General features: G+C 37.6%; 1 protein-coding gene across 16 annotated transcripts in view; it reads left to right on the top strand.

Annotated features, from left to right (window-relative positions):
• Positions 1-20716, top strand: part of SFI1 (SFI1 centrin binding protein) — a 104858-nt gene that overhangs the window by 33779 nt on the left and 50363 nt on the right. For all 16 annotated transcript variants that reach the window (XM_042909506.1, XM_042909501.1, XM_042909496.1 and 13 more), the window contains 2 exons: positions 4474-4568; positions 19086-19203. In XM_042909506.1, coding sequence (XP_042765440.1) covers positions 4474-4568; positions 19086-19203 — 213 coding nt within the window. The remainder of the gene's footprint in view (positions 1-4473; positions 4569-19085; positions 19204-20716) is intronic.

The raw sequence follows: 20716 nt of genomic DNA, 5'->3' as shown, positions 1-20716 counted from the left end.
ACATCCATTGTCTCATAAAGATACAATAAGAAGAAATGGAAAAAAAAAGAAAAAAGCTTTTTTTAGTTATAATGAAAAGTCTTAGGATTTATTCTCTTAACTTTTATATATATCATACAGTAGTGGTAACTATAGTTATCATGTTGTACATTTCATCCTGAGGACTTACCTATTTTATAATTGGAAGTTTGTACCTTTTGACTACTTTCCTCCAATTCCTTCTCCCCCTACTCTCCCACCCCCACCTCTGGTAACCACAAATCTGATCTTTTTCTATGATTTTTTTTGGTTCGTTTTTAGATTCCACAGGTAAGTGAGATCATACAGTATTTGTCTTTGTCTGACTTAATCATTCAATATAATGCCCTCAAGGTTCATCCATGTTGTCACAAATGGCAGAATTTCTTTGTTTTTTATTCCATTGTATATATAGACCACAACTTCATCCATTCATCCATCATGGACAATTAGGTCGTTTCCATATCTTAGCTATTGTAAATAATACTGCTATGAACATGAGGGTGAAAATATCTTTGCAAGTTAGTGTTTTTGTTTACATTAGGTATATTCCCAGAAGTGAAATTGCTGGATCATATGGTAGTTCTACTTTTAATTTTTTTAGGATCCTCCATATTGTTTTTTATAGTGGCTGTAGCAATTTACAGTCTCCACACTCACACCAGCATTTGTTATCTTTTGTCTTTTTGATAATGGTCATTCTAACAAGTATGAGGTGATAGCTCATTGTGGTTTTTCATTTCCCTGATGACTAGTGATGTTGAGCATCTTTTCATGAACCTGTTGGCCTTACATAGACCTTCTTTGGAAAAATGTCTATTCAGGATCTTTGCCTATTTTTTTTAAAATGGGCTCCATGCCCAGCGTAGGCCTTTGACTCATGACTTCAAGATCAAGAGTTGCAGACTCTACCAACTGAGCCAGCCAGGTACCCCTTTGCCTATTCTTAAGTTAGATTATTTGGGGGGTTTGCTATTAAGTTGTATAAGTTCTGTATATATTTTGGATATTAACCCTTTATCAGAATTATGGTTTGCAAGTATTTTTTCCCATTCCACAGGTTATCTTTTTCACTTTCTTGATTGTTTCTTTTGCTGTATAGAATTTTTTAGTTTGATGTAGTCCTACTTGTTTATGTTTATTTCATTGCTTGTGCTTTAGGTGTCATACCAAAAAAATCATTTCTAAGATGTGAAGGTGCTTTTTCCCTATATTTTCCTTTAGAAGTTTCATGGTTTCAGATCTTATATTTAAGTCTTTAATCCACTGCAAGTTAATTTTTTGTGAGTGGTTTAGGATATGTGTCTGGTATCATTCCTTTACATGTGAATATCCAGTTTTTCCCAACACCATTTATTGAAGAGATTGTCTTTTCTCCACTGAGTAGTCTTGGCTCCTTTTTCAAATATTAGTTGACCATATATACTTGGGTTTATTTCTGGGCTTTTGATTCTGTTCCATTGGTCTGTTTGTTTTCATGCCAGTACCATATGCTTTGATTACTATAGCTTTACAACATAGCTTTAAATCAGGAAGTGTGATGCCTCCTGCTTTGTTCTTCTTTCTCAGAATTGCTTTGGATATGTGGAGTCTTTTGTGATTCCATAGAAATTTTAGGATTGTTCTGCTTCTTGTAGAAAATGCCATTGGAATCTTGATAGGCTTACATTGAATCTATAGATGGCTTTTGGTAGTATTACTTTAATAATTTTAATAATATTTTATTAGTTAACACTTAATTACATAATTAATTAAATTACATAATGTAATATAATTTTAATAATATTAATTCTTTTAATCCACGAATGGAATGGATACCTTTACATTTCTCTTTTTCAATGTTTATTATTTTGAGAGAGAGAGTGTGCACATGTGTATTCACACAAAGGGGAGAGGTAGAGAGAGAAGGAGGGAGAGAGAATCCCAAGTAGGCTCTGCATTGTCAGTGCAGAGCCCTACATGGGGTTCAGTCTCACGAACTGTGAGATTTTCACCTGAGCCAAAATCAAGAGTCAGACACTTAACCGACTGAGTTACCCAGGTGTCCCTACCTTTCTATTTCTTTGTGTCTTCTTTGATTTCTTTTGTCAATGTTTTGTAGTTTTCAGAATAGAGATCTGTCATTTCCTTGCTTAAATTTATTACAAAGTATTTTATTGTTTTTGATGTATTGTAAGTGGAATTGATTTATTTCTTTTTTTAGATAATTCACTGTTAGTGTACAGAAATGCTACTGATGTGTGTGTTGATTTTGTATTCTGCAAAGTTTAATGAATTTATTTATTAAATATAATAGTTTTGAGGCTGAGTCTCTAGGATTTTCTATGTATAAAATCATGTTGTCTGCAAATAGGCAGTTTTACTGCTTCCTTTCCAATTCTGATGCCTTTTACTTTTTCTTGACTGCTTGCTCTGACTAGGACTTCCAGTACTATGTTGAATAGGAATGGTGAGAGTGGACACTTTTGTCTTGTTCCTCATCTTAGGGGAAAAGCTCTCAGCCTTTCTCCATTGGGTATGATGTTAACTGTGGACTTGTCATGTATGGCCTTTATTATATTGAGATATGTTTGGTCTATGCCTAATTTGTTAAATGTCTTTATGATGAGTGGTTGTTGAATTTTGTCAAATGCTTTTTCTGTGTCTACTGAGATGATCCTATAATTCTTTCCTTTTATTCTGTTAATGTGATATATCGCATTGATTTGGAGAAAAGTTTTGAATCATATTCTGTTTTGCTTCAAAATATTTTTAGAGTAAGTAAGATCAAATTCCTAAATTAAACCCAAGCACATGTGCATGTGGGCACACACAAACACACACACACACAGACACCTTTTTAATGTAAGTTACCGTTATGTGTTGGTAATGTTCATGATTTCAATAGTGTTTTCTCACTGACACTTCTGTATAATTTCTAATTCTGAGAGCATTCTGTTTTTTAAACTAATAAGTTGATTTAATTTTTATTGATTATGGGAGAAAATATATGCCCAATAGCAGACAGTAAGAAAATAGAAATGGGAAGAAAAAAAACTCTAAATCTTGACGTTGGTCAAGGGATAAGTAGAGGAAAATGTAAAAATGGGAATTATATTAAATACACATTTTTATACTTTTTTTTTTTAATGTTTATTTAGTTTTGAGAGAGAGACAGAGCATGAGTGGGGAAGGGGTAGAGAGAGAAGGAGACACAGAATCTGAAGCATGCTTCAGGCTCCAAGCTGTCAGCACAGAGCCAGATGCAGGGCCCAAACTCACAAAACATGAGGTCATGACCTGAACTGAAGTCAGACACTCAACCAACTGAGCCACCTAGGCACCCTTTTTATTATACCTTTTCTAATAAAAGATTAATGTACCTTATACATCATATCTTCTTAAAATAGTATTCACTCTCATAATCTTCTTTATTTAGGTTCTTTGGGTCAGAGTTTCTGATTTATAGATATTTCAGATAAAATATAGACAATGTTGAATCATTCTAATAAGATGGTAGAGTATGAAATCAAGTCTTAGTCGGGGCACCTGGGTGGCTCAGTCGGTTAAGTGTCCAACTCTTGGTTTCAGCTCAGATCATGAACTCAAGGTTTTGTGAGTTCAAGCCCCACATTGAGCTCTGTGCTGACAGCACAGAGCCTGCTTGGGATTTTCTCTCTTTCTCTCTCTCTCTCTCTCTCTCTCTCTCTCTCTCTCTCTCTCTCTCTCTCTCCGCCCCTCCCTGCTCATGCTGTCTCTCTCTCAAAAAAATAAATAAATAAACTTAAAAAAAAATCAAATCTTAGGACATGAGATAGTGAAAATATGGAAACGCTGACAGTCTTTCTTTAAAAAAAAAAAATGTTTATTCATTTTGAGAGAGAGAATGCAGGCATGAGCAGGAAAAGGGCAGAGAGAAGAGAGGGAATCCCAAGGAGGCTCTGAGCTGTCAGTGCAGAGCCCTATGTGGGACTCAGTCTCCTGAATTGTGAGATCATGACCTGAACCAAAATCAAGAGTCAGAGACCACCAAATGAGCCACCCAGGTGTCCCAGGACTGACAGTCTTAATGGGTACAGTGTATGTCTTGAGAAGGAAAAGACAAAGGAAAAGTGTCATTGACCATGTTTTAGTGCAGAGGAAAGGTGTAATGTTTTATATAATGTGGATGATTAAGGTGATAATATTACTGTCATTCACAGCTTTGTGAATGCTGAAGGTGAAGTTATTCTTGGATAATTCCAGCCTATTTTTCCTTAATGATTCTATGTGGTGAGGATAATGATTCTGCATTAAGGAGAATAGGTTTCACTTTGATTGTGGGAAATGAAATTTTTAGCTTAAGAGATAGGTAAGGCTTTTTTATATCAGAATCATCCATGTTAATATCTCCTGAGTACAGAACGGATTTGGTATATTGAGTTAGGAGTTTTTTTGGTTTAAAGAAATACCATTTGCTTTTTTTCACCTCCTCAGATATTACTTGTACAATCTGATGTTCCAGACCTGGAGGACCTATGTGCATCAGCGGCAAGAGATGAGGAACAAGTACATGAGAGCTGAGAATCATGGTGAGAAAAGGAAGTACATGTCTAAAAAAATTCCTTCATTTATTTGATTTTTTTTAATGAAGACTTAATTTTTTTAGAGCTGTTTTAGTTAGGTTCATAGCAAAATTGAGAGGAAGATTACAGTGATTACCCATTTATCCCCTTCCTCCCACATGCATAGTCTCTCCCACTATCATCATCACTCACCAGAGTGGTACATTTGTTACAATGAATCTGCATCCACACATCGTTATCACTCAAAGTCCATAGACCTCAGGGTTCACTCTGGGTGTTACACATTCTATGGACATGTATCTCATTACGGCATCAAATAGAATATTGTCACTGGTCTTAAAATCTTCTGTGCTCTGCCTATTTAGTTCATCTCCTCCCCCTTGCAACTTTTAACTGTCTTCATAGTTTTGCCTCTTCCACAATGTCATATAATTGAAATCATCTAGTATGGATGTAGCCTTTTCATTTTTTTTTTTCAATATATGAAATTTATTGTCAAATTGGTTTCCATACAACACCCAGTGCTCATCCCAAAAGGTGCCCTCCTCAATACCCATCACCCACCCCCCCCTCCCTCCCACCCCCCATCAACCCTCAGTTTGTTCTCAGTTCTTAAGAGTCTCTTATGCTTTGGCTCTCTCCCACTCTAACCTCTTTTTTTTTTTTTTTTTTTCCTTCCCCTCCTCCATGGGTTTCTGTTAAGTTTCTCAGGATCCACATAAGAGTGAAAACATATGGTATCTGTCTTTCTCTGTATGGCTTATTTCACTTAGCATCACACTCTCCAGTTCCATCCACGTTGCTACAAAGGGCCATATTTCGTTCTTTCTCATTGCCATGTAGTACTCCATTGTGTATATAAACCACAATTTCTTTATCCATTCATCAGTTGATGGACATTTAGGCTCTTTCCATAATTTGGCTATTGTTGAGAGTGCTGCTATAAACATTGGGGTACAAGTGCCCCTATGCATCAGTACTCCTGTATGCCTTGGGTAAATTCCTAGCAGTGCTATTGCTGGGTCATAGGGTAGGTCTATTTTTAATTTTCTGAGGAACCTCCACACTGTTTTCCAGAGTGGCTGCACCAATTTGCATTCCCACCAACAGTGCAAGAGGGTTCCCGTTTCTCCACATCCTCTCCAGCATCTATAGTCTCCTGATTTGTTCATTTTGGCCTGAATGTAGCCTTTTCAGATTGGCTTCTTTTACTTGGTAATATGCACTTAAGGTTCCTCCATATCTTTTATGTCTTGATAGCTCATTTCTTTTTAGTGCTGAATAATATTCCAATGTCTGGATGTACCACAATTTATCCATTTCTAAGAAGGACATCCTGGTTGCTTCCAAAGTTTGGCAATTATGAATAAAGCTTCTGTAAATCTCCATGTGCAAGTTTTTGTGTAGATATAAGTTTTCAGCTCCGTTGGGTAAATACCAAGGATTGCAGTTGCTGATCATATGGTAAGGGTATGTTTAATTTTGTAAGAAACTGCCAAACTGTCTTCCAGAGTGTCTGTACTGTTTTGCATTCCCACCAGCAATGAATGAGAATATCTGTTGTTCCACATCCTCACCAGCATTTGGTGTTGTCAGTGTTTTGGATTTTGGCCGTTCTAATAGGTTCGTGTAGTGGTATTTTGTTTTAATTTGTATTCCCTGATGACATATGATGTGGAACATCTTTTCATATGCTTATTTGCCATTTGTGTATTTTTGCTGAGGTATCTGTTAAGGTCTTTCGCCCATTGTTAAAGTTGGATTGTTTGTTTTCTTGTTGAGTTTTAAGAGTTCGTTGTATATTTGGGATAACAATTTTTTTTTATCAGATGTGTCGTTTGCAAATATTTTCTCCCAGTCTGTGACTTGTCTCCTCATTCTCTTTACATTGTCTTTTGCAAAGCAAAAGTTTTTAATTGTAATGAAGTCCAGCTCATCAAATTTTTCTTTCATGGAAGATGCTTTTAGTGTTGTATCATACCCAAGGTTATCTGAGATTTCTCCTATGTTATTGTCTAGGGGTTTTATAGTTTTGTGTTTTACATTTAGGTCTGTAGCCCACTTTGAGTTAATGTTTATGAAGAATGTAAGGTCTGTGTCTAGATTCTTTTTTTGGTTTTTTTTTGCATTTTTAAATCGAATCGTTTCCGCACCATTTGTTGAAAAAACTGTCTTTGGGGCGCCTGGGTGGTTCAGTCGGTTAAGCGGCAGACTTCGGCTCAGGTCATGATCTCGCGGTCCGTGAGTTCGAGCCCCGCATCGGGCTCTGTGCTGACAGCTCAGAGCCTGGAGCCTGTTTCAGATTCTGTGTCTCCCTCTATCTGACCCTCCCCCGTTCATGCTCTGTCTCTCTCTGTCTCAAAAATAAATAAACATTAAAAAAAAAAATACTTTAAAAAAAAAAAAGAAAAGACTGTCTTTACTCCATTGTAATGCCCTGCTACTTTGTCAAAGATAAGTTGGCTGTATTTACATGGGTCTGTTTCTGGACCTTCTGTTCCATTGAAGTATTTGTCAGTTCTTTTACCAATATCACTTTGTTTTGACTACTGTAACTTTATAGTTAAGTCTTGAAGTCAGGTAGTGTCATTCCTCCAACTTTATTCTTCTCCTTTAATATTGTGTTGGCTATTCTAGGTCTTTTGCTGCCTAGAATCTGTTTGTTGATTTTGGTTGGAATTGCACTGAGTATGTAGATCAAGTTGGGAAGATCTGACATCTTGACAATATTGAGTCTCCCTATCCATGATAATGGGATATCCTTCCATTTATTTAGTTCATTGATTTCGTTCATCAGAGTTTTTCAGTTTTCCTCACACTGACATTGTATATATTTTGTTATATTTATACCTATTTCATTTTTTGGGGTGCTAATGTAGATTCTATGGGATTTTCTATGTAGATAGTTAAGCCGTTTGTGAACAGAGACAGTTTTATTCCTTCCTTTCCAAATTATTTTTATTACACTAGCTAGAGCTTCCAGTAAGATATGAAATAGGAGTGGTGAGAGTGGATACCCTTGCCTTGTTCCTGATTTTAAGGGAAAAGCATTCAGTCTTTAACCATTAAATATGACGTTAGCTGTAGGGGTTTTTTTTGGTAGATGTCCTTTATGAATTAAGGAAGTTATTTTTTATTCCTAGTTTTCTGAACACTTTTATCATTAAGAGGTATTGAATTTTGTTGGATGATTTTTCTGTATCTATTGAGATGATTCACACTTTTCTTTTTTAGTCCTTTAATATGGTGAAACACATAGAGCAATTTTCTAATTTTGAACAATTCTTACATTCCTGAGATTAATGCCATTCTTTATATATTCCTGGGTTCAGTTTACCAACTGTTTTATTGAAGATTTTTACATCTATGTTCATGATGATATTGGTCTATAGTTTTCTCTTGTTGTAATGTCTTTGTCTGGTTTTAGTTAAGCGGTAATCCTGGCCTCATAAAATGAGTTGGGAAGTGTTTCCTCGTCTTCTATTTTCTAAAAAGGATTTGTAGAATTGGTATTATTTCTTCCTTCAATATTTGGTAAAATTCTTTAGTGAACTCATCCGGGCCTGTTCCTTGTTGGTGAGTTTTGAAGTTTGAATTCAAGTTTTTGAGTAGATGGAAGACTATTTAGGTTACCTATGAAGCAGTTTTGGTAATTTGTCTTTCAAGGAATTAGTCCATTTTAAATATGTTGTTTAATTTATGGGCATAGAGTCATTTGAATTACTCCATTATTATAATGTTAATGTCTGCAGGGTCTGTAGTGATAGCTCCTCTCTCATTCCTAATATTGATCATTTATATCTTTAACCTTTTATTCTTGATTAGTGTGACTAGAGCTTTATCAGTTTTATCCATCTTTCAAATAACCAGCTTTTACATTCATTCTGTTTTTCTGTTTTCAAGTTCCTTGATTTCTGCTCCTTTTTTTATTATTACTTCACTTCTGTACGGTTTGGTTTCAATTTGCTTCCCCCCCCCCCCCCCCCCCCCAGTTTCTTAAGATGTAAGCTGAGATTACTGATTTGAGGCTTTTCCTTTTTTCTAACACAAGCATTTACGGTAATAAAGCTTCCCTTAAGCATCGTTTTAACTGCACCCCCCCAGATTTTAATATTTGCAGTTCTGTTTTCATTCAATGAGAAATGTTTTCTAACTTCTGTGACCCACAGGTTATCTTCCTTTTTGACCCACAGGTTATCTAAAAGTGGGTTTAGTCCTATATTGGAGATTTTCTAATACCTTTCTATATTTATAAATATAGTTAAAAATAGGAGAGGAGTTAAGATGGCAGAGTAGTATGGGGACCCTGAGCTTGTCTCATCCCTGAAATGCAGCTAGATCAGCATCAAGCCATTTTGAACACCTAGGAAATTGATCTGAAGATTAATGCAACAATCTGCGTGATTTGAGCCAGAGAACTTGGCAGATATGCAGTGTGGAGAAGTGAATTGGGGGAGAGAAAAGCCGTGGGGCTGCTGAGGGTTGGGAGCCATTTTGACAGAGAGAGGACAGAGAAAGAGAAAGGAGGAAAGTGCAGTGTATCAAGATCACACACAAAAAAGCACTCTACCCTAAAGTAGCTGGAGAGAGAGAAGGGGTGAAAACACTCACGGGGGACTGGACAAGAAATCTGTTCCCCAAAACCATTGATGAAGAGAAAGGAGAGGGTTTCAATATCTCCAGGATTCTATAAACAGTCGAGCACAGAGTTTGAAGTTTCAGAGCTCCAGTGAGGAAGATGGGCCAATCCCAGGAGGAGGCAATGTGATCTGAGGGGTCCATGTGCCACATGGAGAAAAGTAGTTCCCCTACTTGGAAAGCATTTGGTAGAGGCTATATAGCCTTCCCTGTGGGCAAAAATCCAGCAGACCCCAGAGAGCTGCAAAGCTTACTGATACTGGAACAAAAACACCAGAATGCAGCAAGACCTGCTGGTGGCTGTGTGTTGTTATTTACTATAAACTCTGAGTCTCTGCCACCGTCCAATCATGCAAACGTTTTCTGGGGCAAGTCAATACCTGGCCATTGCTCCACGAGACACTCCCCCAGAGAATCACCGTGGGTCCAAGCCATGGGGTCTCTGAAGTATGGGATTTTGAAACACATCCCCATATGAGATAAAACTCTGAAGGGAGGTGCCACCTGGCTGGCAGACAGCTTGGACACAGACAGGGTAAAGGAGGGGGGAAGACAGATGCCTGAGACAAAGGAGAAGTGCTTGATCATGTGTTTGTGAGGGCACAAAATTCCTGCACCAGAGACTAGAGAGCTGGGTGAAGCCATTTTCACCTCTAGCACACACACAGATCAATCCCAGTGAGCTAAGCAGCACCACCAAGTGGAGAACAGAGCCATCACACCAAGCCCCACCCACTTGTGCCCTCCAGGCACATCCCCCAGAATAGGAGCACAAATCCCTTCCACCTTCTTAATCTAGGGACTATAATGTGCAGAGTTTCAATTCTAGGGGAAACTGGATGTAATTTCATCCAGATTTCATTCTGTTGGCTTGTTCGTTTTTGTTGCTTCTGTTTCTGCTTATGTTGTTTGCTTTTTTCTTTCTCTTTCTTGGATACAGAAAGAGCAAATTAATTTTTTGGTTTTTTATTCTAGTTTATTTTACTCCAATTTATTTAAAAATTTATTGGGGCGCCTGGGTGGCTCAGTCAGTTAAGCGTCCAACTTCAGCTCAGGTCATGATCTCACGGTCCGTGAGTTCGAGCCCCGCGTCGGGCTCTGGGCTGATGGCTCAGAGCCTGGAGCCTGCTTCCGATTCTGTGCCTCCCTCTCTCTCTGCCCCTCCCCCATTCATGCTCTGTCTCTCTCAGTCTCAAAAATAAATAAACATTAAAAAAAGTTAAAAAATTTATTACTTAAACTTTTTTTTTGTCTATTTTTTTTCTTTTTTATCAAGCTTCTTTCAACAATCAGACCAAAACACATCTAGGATCTAGATTCCTTTATTTGATTTTCTGCTTTGTTTTTTATTTAAAAATTTTTATTTTTTATTAATTTTTTTCTTCCTCTAAAATGACAAGATGGAGGAATTCATCCCAAAAGAAAGAACAGGAAGAAATGATGGACAGAAATTTAACCAACACAGATATAAGTAAAATATCTGAGCTAGAATTTAAAACCATGATTATAAGAATACTAGCTGGGGTTGAAAAAAAAAAAGCATAGAAGACACCAGAGAATCTCTTTCTGCAGAGATAAAATAAATAAAATCTAGGCAGGCTGAAATTAAAAATGCTGTAACTGAGATGCAATCTCTGATGGATGCCATGATGGTAAGGATGGATGAAGCAGAGCAGTGAATCAGTGATATAGAAGATAAAATTATGGAAAATAATAAAGCAGGAAAAAAGAGGGAAAGAAAGGCAAAAGCTCACAATACAAGACTTTTTTTGTCGTTTATTTATTTTTGAGAGAGAGAGCATGAGTGGGGGAAGAGCAGAGAGAAGTAGACACAGAATGCAAAGCAGGTGTTAGCACAGAGCCCAACATGGGGCTCGAACTCATGAACTGCAAGATCATTACCTGAACTGAAGACAGACTGAGCCACCCAGGTGCCCCAATCACAATACCAGACTTACAGAACTCAGTGACTTATTAAAGAGGAATAACATGTGTATCATAGGAGTCCCAGAAGATGAAGAGAGAGAAAAAGGGGCAGAAGGCTTATGTGAGCAAATTATAGCTGAAAAACTTTCCTGATCTGAGGAAGGACACAGACATCAAAATCCATGAAGCACAGAGAACTGCCATTAGATTCAACAAAAACCGACCATCACCAAGGCATATCATACTCAAATTCACAACATACACAGACAGGGAAAGAATCATGAAAGCAGCAAGGGGAAAAAAGTCCTTAGCCTACCAGGGAAGACAGATCAGGTGCACAGCAGGTTTGCCCACAAATACATGGCAGGCCAGAAAGGAGTGGTGGGATATATTCAATGTGCCCAGTGGGAAAAATATGCAGCCAAGAATTCTTTATCCAGCAAGGCTGTCATTTAAAATAGAAGGAGGGATAAAGTTTCCCAGACAAAATCTAAAGGAGTTTGTGACCACTAAACCAGCCCTGCCAGAAATCTTAAGGGGGACTCTGAGTGGAGAAACAAACAAAACAAAACACCAAAACAAAACAAAACAAAACAGACCAAAAGCAACAAAGACTAGAAAGGACCAGAGGACATCACCAGAAACATCAACTCTACAAGCCGCACAATGGCACTAAATTCATATCTTTCAATAATCACTCTAAATGTAAATGAGTTAAATGTTCCAATCAAGACAGGATATCAGAATGGATTAAAAAAAAAATAAGACCCATCTAAATGCTGCCTATAGGAGACTCATTTTATACCTAAAGACACGTGCAGATTGAAAGTAGGGGGATGGAGAACCATCTATCATGCTAATGGACATCAGAAGAGAGCTGGAGTAGCTGTACGTCTATCAGAAAAACTAGATTTTAAAACAAAGACTGTAACGAGTTGAAGGACATAATATCATAATTAAAGAAGAGCTAACAATCGTAAATACTTATGCCCCCAACTCGAAATCACCCAAATATATAAATCAATTAATCATAAATATAAACTCATTAATAAAATACAATAGTAGGAGACTTTAACACACCACTTACAGCAATGGACAGATCATCTCAGCAGAAAATCAACACAGAAACAGTGGCTTTGAATGATAAATTGGACTGTATGGACTTAACAGATATATTCAGAACATTTCATCCTAAAGCAGCAAATACCCATTCTTCTCGAGCGCACATGGAACATTATCCAGAATAAATCACATACTGAGTCACAAAATCAGCCCTCAAGAAGTACAAAAAGATTGATATACCATGCATATTTTCAGACCACAGTACTATGAAACTTGAAATCAACCACAAGAAAAAATATAGAAAGACCACAAATACTTGGAGGTTAAAGAATATCTTATTAAAGAATGAACGTGCTTGGCACAAAAACAGACACATAGACCAATGGAATAGAATAGAAACCCCAGAACTAGACCCACAAACGTATGGCCAACTAATCTTTGACAAAGCAGGAAAGAACATCCAATGGAAAAAAGACAGTCTCTTTAACAAATGGTGCTGGGAGAACTGGACAGCAACATGCAGAAGGTTGAAACTAGACCACTTTCTGACACCATTCACAAAAATAAACTCAAAATGGATAAAGGACCTGAATGTGAGACAGGAAACCATCAAAACCCTAGAGGAGAAAGCAGGAAAAGACCTCTCTGACCTCAGCCGTAGCCAATCTCTTACTCGACACATCCCCAAAGGCAAGGGAATTAAAAGCAAAAATGAATTACTGGGACCTTATGAAGATAAAAAGCTTCTGCACAGCAAAGGAAACAACCAACAAAACTAAAAGGCAACCAACAGAATGGGAAAAGATATTTGCAAATGACATATCGGACAAAGGGCTAGTATCCAAAATCTATAAAGAGCTCACCAAACTCCACACCCGAAAAACAAATAACCCAGTGAAGAAATGGGCAGAAAACATGAATAGACACTTCTCTAAAGAAGACATCCGGATGGCCAACAGGCACATGAAAAGATGCTCAACATCACTCCTCATCAGGGAAATACAAATCAAAACCACACTCAGATATCACCTCACGCCAGTCAGAGTGGCCAAAATGAACAAATCAGGAGACTATAGATGCTGGAGAGGATGTGGAGAAACGGGAACCCTCTTGCACTGTTGGTGGGAATGCAAATTGGTGCAGCCACTCTGGAAAACAGTGTGGAGGTTCCTCAGAAAATTAAAAATAGACCTACCCTATGACCCAGCAATAGCACTGCTAGGAATTTACCCAAGGGATACAGGAGTGCTGATGCATAGGGGCACTTGTACCCCAATGTTTATAGCAGCACTCTCAACAATAGCCAAATTATGGAAAGAGCCTAAATGTCCATCAACTGATGAATGGATAAAGAAATTGTGGTTTATATACACAATGGAGTACTACATGGCAATGAGAAAGAACGAAATATGGCCCTTTGTAGCAATGTGGATGGAACTGGAGAGTGTGATGCTAAGTGAAATAAGCCATACAGAGAAAGACAGATACCATATGTTTTCACTCTTATGTGGATCCTGAGAAACTTAACAGAAACCCATGGAGGAGGGGAAGGAAAAAAAAAAGGTTAGAGTGGGAGAGAGCCAAAGCATAAGAGACTCTTAAGAACTGAGAACAAACTGAGGGTTGATGGGGGGTGGGAGGGAGGGGAGGGTGGGTGATGGGTATTGAGGAGGGCACCTTTTGGGATGAGCACTGGGTGTTGTATGGAAACCAATTTGACAATAAATTTCATATATTGAAAAAAAAAGAAAAAAAAAGAAAATACTTAAACCACACACAAAAAAAAATAAAAATAAAAAAATAAAGAATGAACGTGCTAACCAGGAAATTAAAGAGGAAATTAAAAAGTACATGGAAGCCAATGAAAATGAAAACACAACAGTCCAAAACCTTTGGGATGCAGCAAAGGCAGTCATAAGAGGGAAATACATAGCAATCCAGGCCTTCCTAAAGAAGGAAGAAATGTCTCAAATACACAACCTAACCTTATACCTAAAGGAGCTGGAAAAAGAACAGCAAATAAAGCCCAAAACCAGCAGAAAACAGGAAATATAAAGATTAGAGCAGAAATCAATGATATAGTAAAAAACAAACAAACAAACAACAGAACAGATCCACAAAACCAGGAGCTGGTTCTTTGATAGAATTAACAAAATTGATAAACCGCCAGCCAGATTTATCAAAGAGAAAAAGGAAAGGACCCAAATAAATAAAATCACGAATGAAAGAGGAGAGATCACAACCAGCACCACAGAAATACAAACAATAATAAGCGAATATTATGAGCAATTACATGCCAGCAAATTGGGGAATCTGGAAGAAATGGATAAATTCCTAGAAACATATAAACTACCAAAACTGAAACAGGAAGAAATAGAAAATTTGAACAGACCCATAACCAGAAAGAAATTGAATCAGTAATCAAAAATCTCTCAACAAACGAGTCCAGGGCTGGATGGCTTCCCAGGGGAATTCTACCAGACATTTAAAGAACAGTTAATACCTATTCTTTTGAAGCTGTTCCAAAAAATAGAAATGGAAATAAAACTTCCAAACTTATTCTATGAGGTCAACTTTACCTTGATTCCAAAACCAGACAGACCTCACTAAAAAGGAGAATTACAGACCAATTTCCCTAATGGACATGGATGCAAAAATTCTCAGCAATATGCTAGCAAACCAAACCCAACAATATATTAAAAGAATTATTCACCACGATCAAGTGGGATTTATTCCTGGGCTGCAGGGGTGGTTCAGTGTCCACAAATCAATCAATATGATTCATCACATTAATAAAGGATAAGAACAACATGATCCTCTCAATAGATGCAGAAAAAGCACTTAACAAAAAATAGCTTCCTTTGTTGATAAAAACCCTTAAGAAAGTAGGAGTAGAGGGAACATACTCAACATCATAAAGACCATATACGAAAGACTCACCGCTAATATCATCCTCAATGGGTAAAAATTGAGAGCTTTCTTTCTAAGGTCAGGACCCGTGACAGGGATGGCCACTCTCACCACTGTTGTTCAACATAGTACTGGAAGTCCTAGCCTCAACAATCAGACAACACAAAGAAATAAAAGGCATCCAAATTGGCAAGGAAGAAGTCAAACTTGCACTCTTGCAGATGACATGATACTCTATGTGGAAAACCCAAAAGACTCCACCAGAAAACTCCTAGAACTGATACACGAGTTCAGCAAAGTCACAGAGTATAAAATCAACATACAGAAATCAGTTGCATTTCTATATGCCAATAATGAAGCAGCAGAAAGAGAAATCAAGGAATCGATTCTATTTACAATTGCACCAAAACCCATAAAATACCTAGGAGTGAACCTAACCAAAGAGGTAAAAGATCTATATGCTAAAAACTATAGAAAGCTTAAGAAGTTGAAGAAGACACAAAGAAATGGAAAAACATTCCATGCTCATGGATTAGAAGAACAGTTATTGTTAAAGTACCTACGCTACCCAAAACACTCTACACATTCAATGCAATCCCTAGCAAAATAACACCAGTATTCTTCACAGAGCTAGAACAAACAATCCTAAAATTTTTATGGAACCAGAAAAGACCCCAAATAGCCAAAATAATGATGAAAAAGAAAACCAAAGCTGGAGGCATCACAATTCCAGACTTCATGCTATATTACAAAGCTGTTATCATCAAGCTGTATGGTACTGGCACAAAAACAGACATATAGGTCAGTAGAACAGAATAGAGAACCCAGAAATGGACCCACAAATGTATGGGAAACTAATCTTTGACAAAGCAGGAAAGAATATCCAATGGAAGAAAGTCTCCTTAGCAAATGGTGTTGGGAAAACTGGAGTGACATGCAGAAGAATGAACCTGGACCACTTTTTTACACCATACATAAAAATAAACTCAAAATGGATGAAAGACCAAAATGAAACACAGGAAACCATGAAAATCCTAGAGGAGAACACAGGCAACAACCTCTTTGACCTCATCCACCGCAACTTTTTACTAGACATAGCTCCAGAGGCAAGGGAAACAAAAGCAAAAATGAACTATTGGGACCTCATCAAGATAAAAAGCTTCTACACAGTGAAAGAAACAGTCCACATAACTAACAGGCAACCAACAGAATGGGAGAAGATATTTGCAAATGAAATATCGGATAAAGGGTAAGTATTCACAATCTATAAAGAACTTCTCAAACTCAACACCCCAAAAACCAAATAATCCAGGGAAGAAATGGGCAAAAGACATGAACACTTTTCCAAAGAAGACATCCAGATGGCTAACAGACACATGAAAAGATACTCAACATCACTCATCATCAGGGAAATACAAATCAAAACCACAATGAGATAAATACCTCATACCTATCAGAGTGGCTAAAATTAACAACTCTGGAAACAACAAATGTTGGCGAGGATGCAGAGAAAGGGGAACACTTTGGCACTGTTGGTGGGAATGCAAACTGGTGCAGCCACTTTGGAAAACAGTATGGAGGTTCCTCAAAAAATCAAAAATAGAGCTACCCTGTGATTCAGCAATTACACTACCTAGGTATTATCTGAAGGATACTGATTTGAAAATGCTGATTTGAAGGGGTACATGCACCCCAATGTTTATATCAGTACTATTAATAGTAGCCTGAGTATGGAAAGAGCCCAAATGTACACTGATGGATGAATGAATAAAGATGATGTGGTATATTTTATACAGTGGAACATTAGTGATCAAAAAGAATGAAATCTTGCCATTTGCAACAACGTGGATGGAACTAGAATGTATTGTGCTGAGTGAAATAAGTCAGACAAATATATGATTTCACTCATATGTGGAATTTAAGAAACAAACAAATGAACATAGGGGAAGGGAAGGGAAAATAAGACAAAAACGGGGGCAAACCGTAAGAGACTCTTTTTTAAAAAAACATTTTTTTAGGTTTACTTGTTTATTTTGAGAGAGGGAGGGGGGAGGGAGGGAAGAGGAGAGAGAGAGAGAGAGAGAGAGGGAAAATGGGTGGGGGGAGGGGCAGAGGAGAGAGAGAATCCCAAGCAGGCTCAACACTGACAAAGCAGGGCTTGAACCCATGAACTGTGAGATCATGAGTTAGACACTTAACCAACTGAGCCACCCAGGCCCCCCAATAAGAGACTCTTAAATACAGAGAATAAACTGAGGGTTGCTGGAGGGGTGTTGGGTAGGGGGATGGGCTAAATGGGTGATGGACATTAAGGAGGGCACTTGTTGGGATGAGCACTGGCTGTTGTATGTAAGCCAGTTTGACAATAAATTATATAAATAAATACATGTATGTATGTAAGTGATGTAAGTGATGAATCACCAAATTCTGTTCCTGCAAACATTATTACACTATATGTTAACTAACTTGGATTTAAATAAAATGAAAAATATAAAGAAATATTCAAAATATCTTTATTGATGTTCTAATTTACTCCATTATGATCAGAGAACTTAGTATGACTTCAGTTCTGTTACATTTGTTCAGATTTGTTTTATTTTGTTTCAGAACATGCTTTGTATTGTGAATATTCTATCTTTGAGGAATGTGCATTCTTCTGTCTCATATTATTATTTAAAGTTATAATGAATACAGCTATATTATGGGGTAGAAAGAAAAGTCACTTGAATTCTTCAGATAAAAAGAGTTGTTTCTGACCTATGACAGTTGTCTCAGGCTATGCCCACAGACCTCAGGGAGTATCTTTTCACTCTCATACTGTTAAGTAAAAAAGTAACAAGTACTTTTAGGCCTTTGGGAAGTGTGGTTCTCTAAATTGTCTAGAATCATGGCAGAGACCATTAATGCAGATTCTTGTATACCACCCTCAGGAAAATAACAGCTTGCATTTATTGGAGACACTTTTCATAGATGATCTCATTTACCCTTGGCAAACATACCTTTAAAGAAGGCGCCATTTTATAGATGAGGAACTTGTATGATGTTACTCAGCCCAGTGATAAGCTCAGTATTCACACCTGGTGTGTCTTACTCAGGAACCCAAACTCTAAACCACAGCAGCATTGCCCGAGGGGCCTAAGGAAGCTACATGTTGTATTCTCTGTGTTTTGACTTGATTGGTTAATTGCTATGAAATAGAAATAAAGCTCTTGTCTTACCACATTTTGAGAAAGTCTTGAACACTGTTGACATAATTTTGTTTTCTCCTTTGTGTTCTGAAAAGAACAGAAATTAACTTCATTAGTGATGGCTTTCATAATGAAAATGGCATTACTTCAAAGGGAGACCTATGGACCTTTACACTTCCCGTATTTAGTAAATTCTCTTTCTTCCAGGAACACTACTGGTCCTTTTTATTCTGTTTTCCAAGCAGATACAGATAGTATCATTTTCTTTTGTCTTGCTTATTCTACTTTACAATTATTATTTCAAGCAGCAAGTTTTAGAACATAATTTTTTCTCCTTTAACTTTATGCTGTGGGAAGTTTTAAATGTCTACAAAATTGGAAGATGAAATAATGAACCTCCATGTACCTGTCACTCAGCTTCATCAGTTACCAACTCATACCAGTCTCACTTCTCAGCTTTTTTGTGTTATTCACATTATTTCATCTGTAAATATCACAGAATATACATCTAGAAAGAATATCGTTTAAAACAGAAGATTTCTGAACAGTGTAGTATATTTATTTTCCTTTAAGTGGTTTGTAAATGTCATCACTTGTATAGCCATTCTTCACCTGTCCTTTTGTCTTTATTCATTTTGTAGATTTTCACAACTTTTCCACCAGGGGGCACTTGAAGGCTGGATGAATTTAGATATTCAAAAGGAGGGTGAATACAGAGAGCCCATGAGCTTCTCTATAACCCAGAAGTACTCTGTTATCTTTCCCTACTCCTTTTTGAAAATCTTTTTGATGCATCTAGATGCAAAGCAAAAGATGCGGCAGGCCTGGAAGTCCTGGATGATCTACGTGGTTTTTCGGAGAACCAAACTTCAGATGCAGACCACTGCCCTGGAGTTTAGGCAGCGGAGTATTTTATGGTGAGTGTGTTCAATTGCTCTGCAAATCAGCAGCTATCATTTGACCTCTGTTTTGTATTATGCACGTAAATACCCACCTTAGGGGTGCCTGGGTGGCTCAGGTGGTTAAGCATCTGACTCTCAATTTTTTCAGCTCAGGTTATGATCTCACCGTTTGTGAGATCCAGCCCCCTGTTGGGCTCTGCACTAACAGCATGGTGCCTGCTTGGGATTCTCTCTTTCCCTCTCTCTCTGCCCCTCCCTTGCTTGCTCTCTGTCTTTCTCAGAATAAAAAAAAACATTTTTCTAAAAACCCACTGCAGGGTGTCTGGGTGGCTCATTCAGTTAAGTGTCTGACTTCAGCTCAGGTCATGATCTCACAATTCAAGGGTTTGGGCCCTGCATTGGGCTCCACGCTGGTGGTGTGGAGATTGCTTGGGGTTCTCTCTTTCTCCCTCTCTCTCTGCCCCCTCTCAACTCATGCTTTCTCTTTCTCAAAAATAAATGAATTTTGTTTAAAAAACCACCTTAAAACAGTGTTTCAAACATAGTTGATCCTTAAATAAATATTTATTGACAACTTGTTCAACTACACTATCAGGTTTTCACATAATCAGCAGTAACAGTAATTGAGTACTTACTGTGTCTGAGTAAACACTTGTTTGTGTGTTAATTTTTTAATGTAAAGTCTCATTTCATCATCACCATAAACTAAAATAAGTACTGTTTTTGTAAATATTAAGATACACAGAGTCCAAGGGCACCTGGGTGGCTCAGTCATTTGAGTGTCCGACTCTTGATTTTGGCTCAGGTCATGATATCACAGTTTGTGGGTTTGAATTCCACGTCGGGCTCTGCACTGACAGCATGGAACCTACTTGGGATTCTCTCTCTCCCTCTCTCTTCTCTTTCTCCACTTGTGTGCACACCTGCGTTCTCTCTCAAAGTAACTACATAAACTTAAAAAAAAAAAAAAAAAAGATAACACAAAGGGTCTTAGAAAGGTTGAGTAATTTGCCCGAGCCCATATAAGTTGTAATTGGTAAAATAGGGCTCAGCTACCCATCTTTTTGATGCTAAAGCCCATTTTCGTAACTGCCCTATACAGCATTTCATCAGCATTGTCCACACCTTGGAGGGACATGAGTTAGTTGACTTTGAAAACCAGACATGTATAACAATGAGCTGCTTTTATAGTGGGACTGATCCCACTGAATGTTGTCTCTGGTTGGTCCTTTAGGTGTCCTGAATGGCAGCATATTAAAAGCTCAAAAGAGGTGGACCCTCTGATATAGATAAGAGCAGAAGGTTTGCAGCTAGACTGACTTGAGCTCAAATCCATGTTCCCACATGTATAGTTGTGTCCTTTCACCTCCACATTTCACTTTCCTCATTTGTGAAATAGGTACACCTTGAAGTGTCTTTCAGGGTTGTCATGGGAGATAAATATGATGACATCCGAAGTATTTAGCATGGTATCCAGAACATCAGTACACCTAAAAATTCTTTTTTATTTTAAATAACCTCTTTAAGT

The sequence above is a fragment of the Panthera leo genome, chromosome D3, assembly GCF_018350215.1.
Source record: "Panthera leo isolate Ple1 chromosome D3, P.leo_Ple1_pat1.1, whole genome shotgun sequence".
NCBI lineage: Eukaryota > Metazoa > Chordata > Mammalia > Carnivora > Felidae > Panthera > Panthera leo.
Note: the sequence above shows the minus strand (reverse complement) of the source record. Positions and strands in the feature narration are given on the sequence as shown.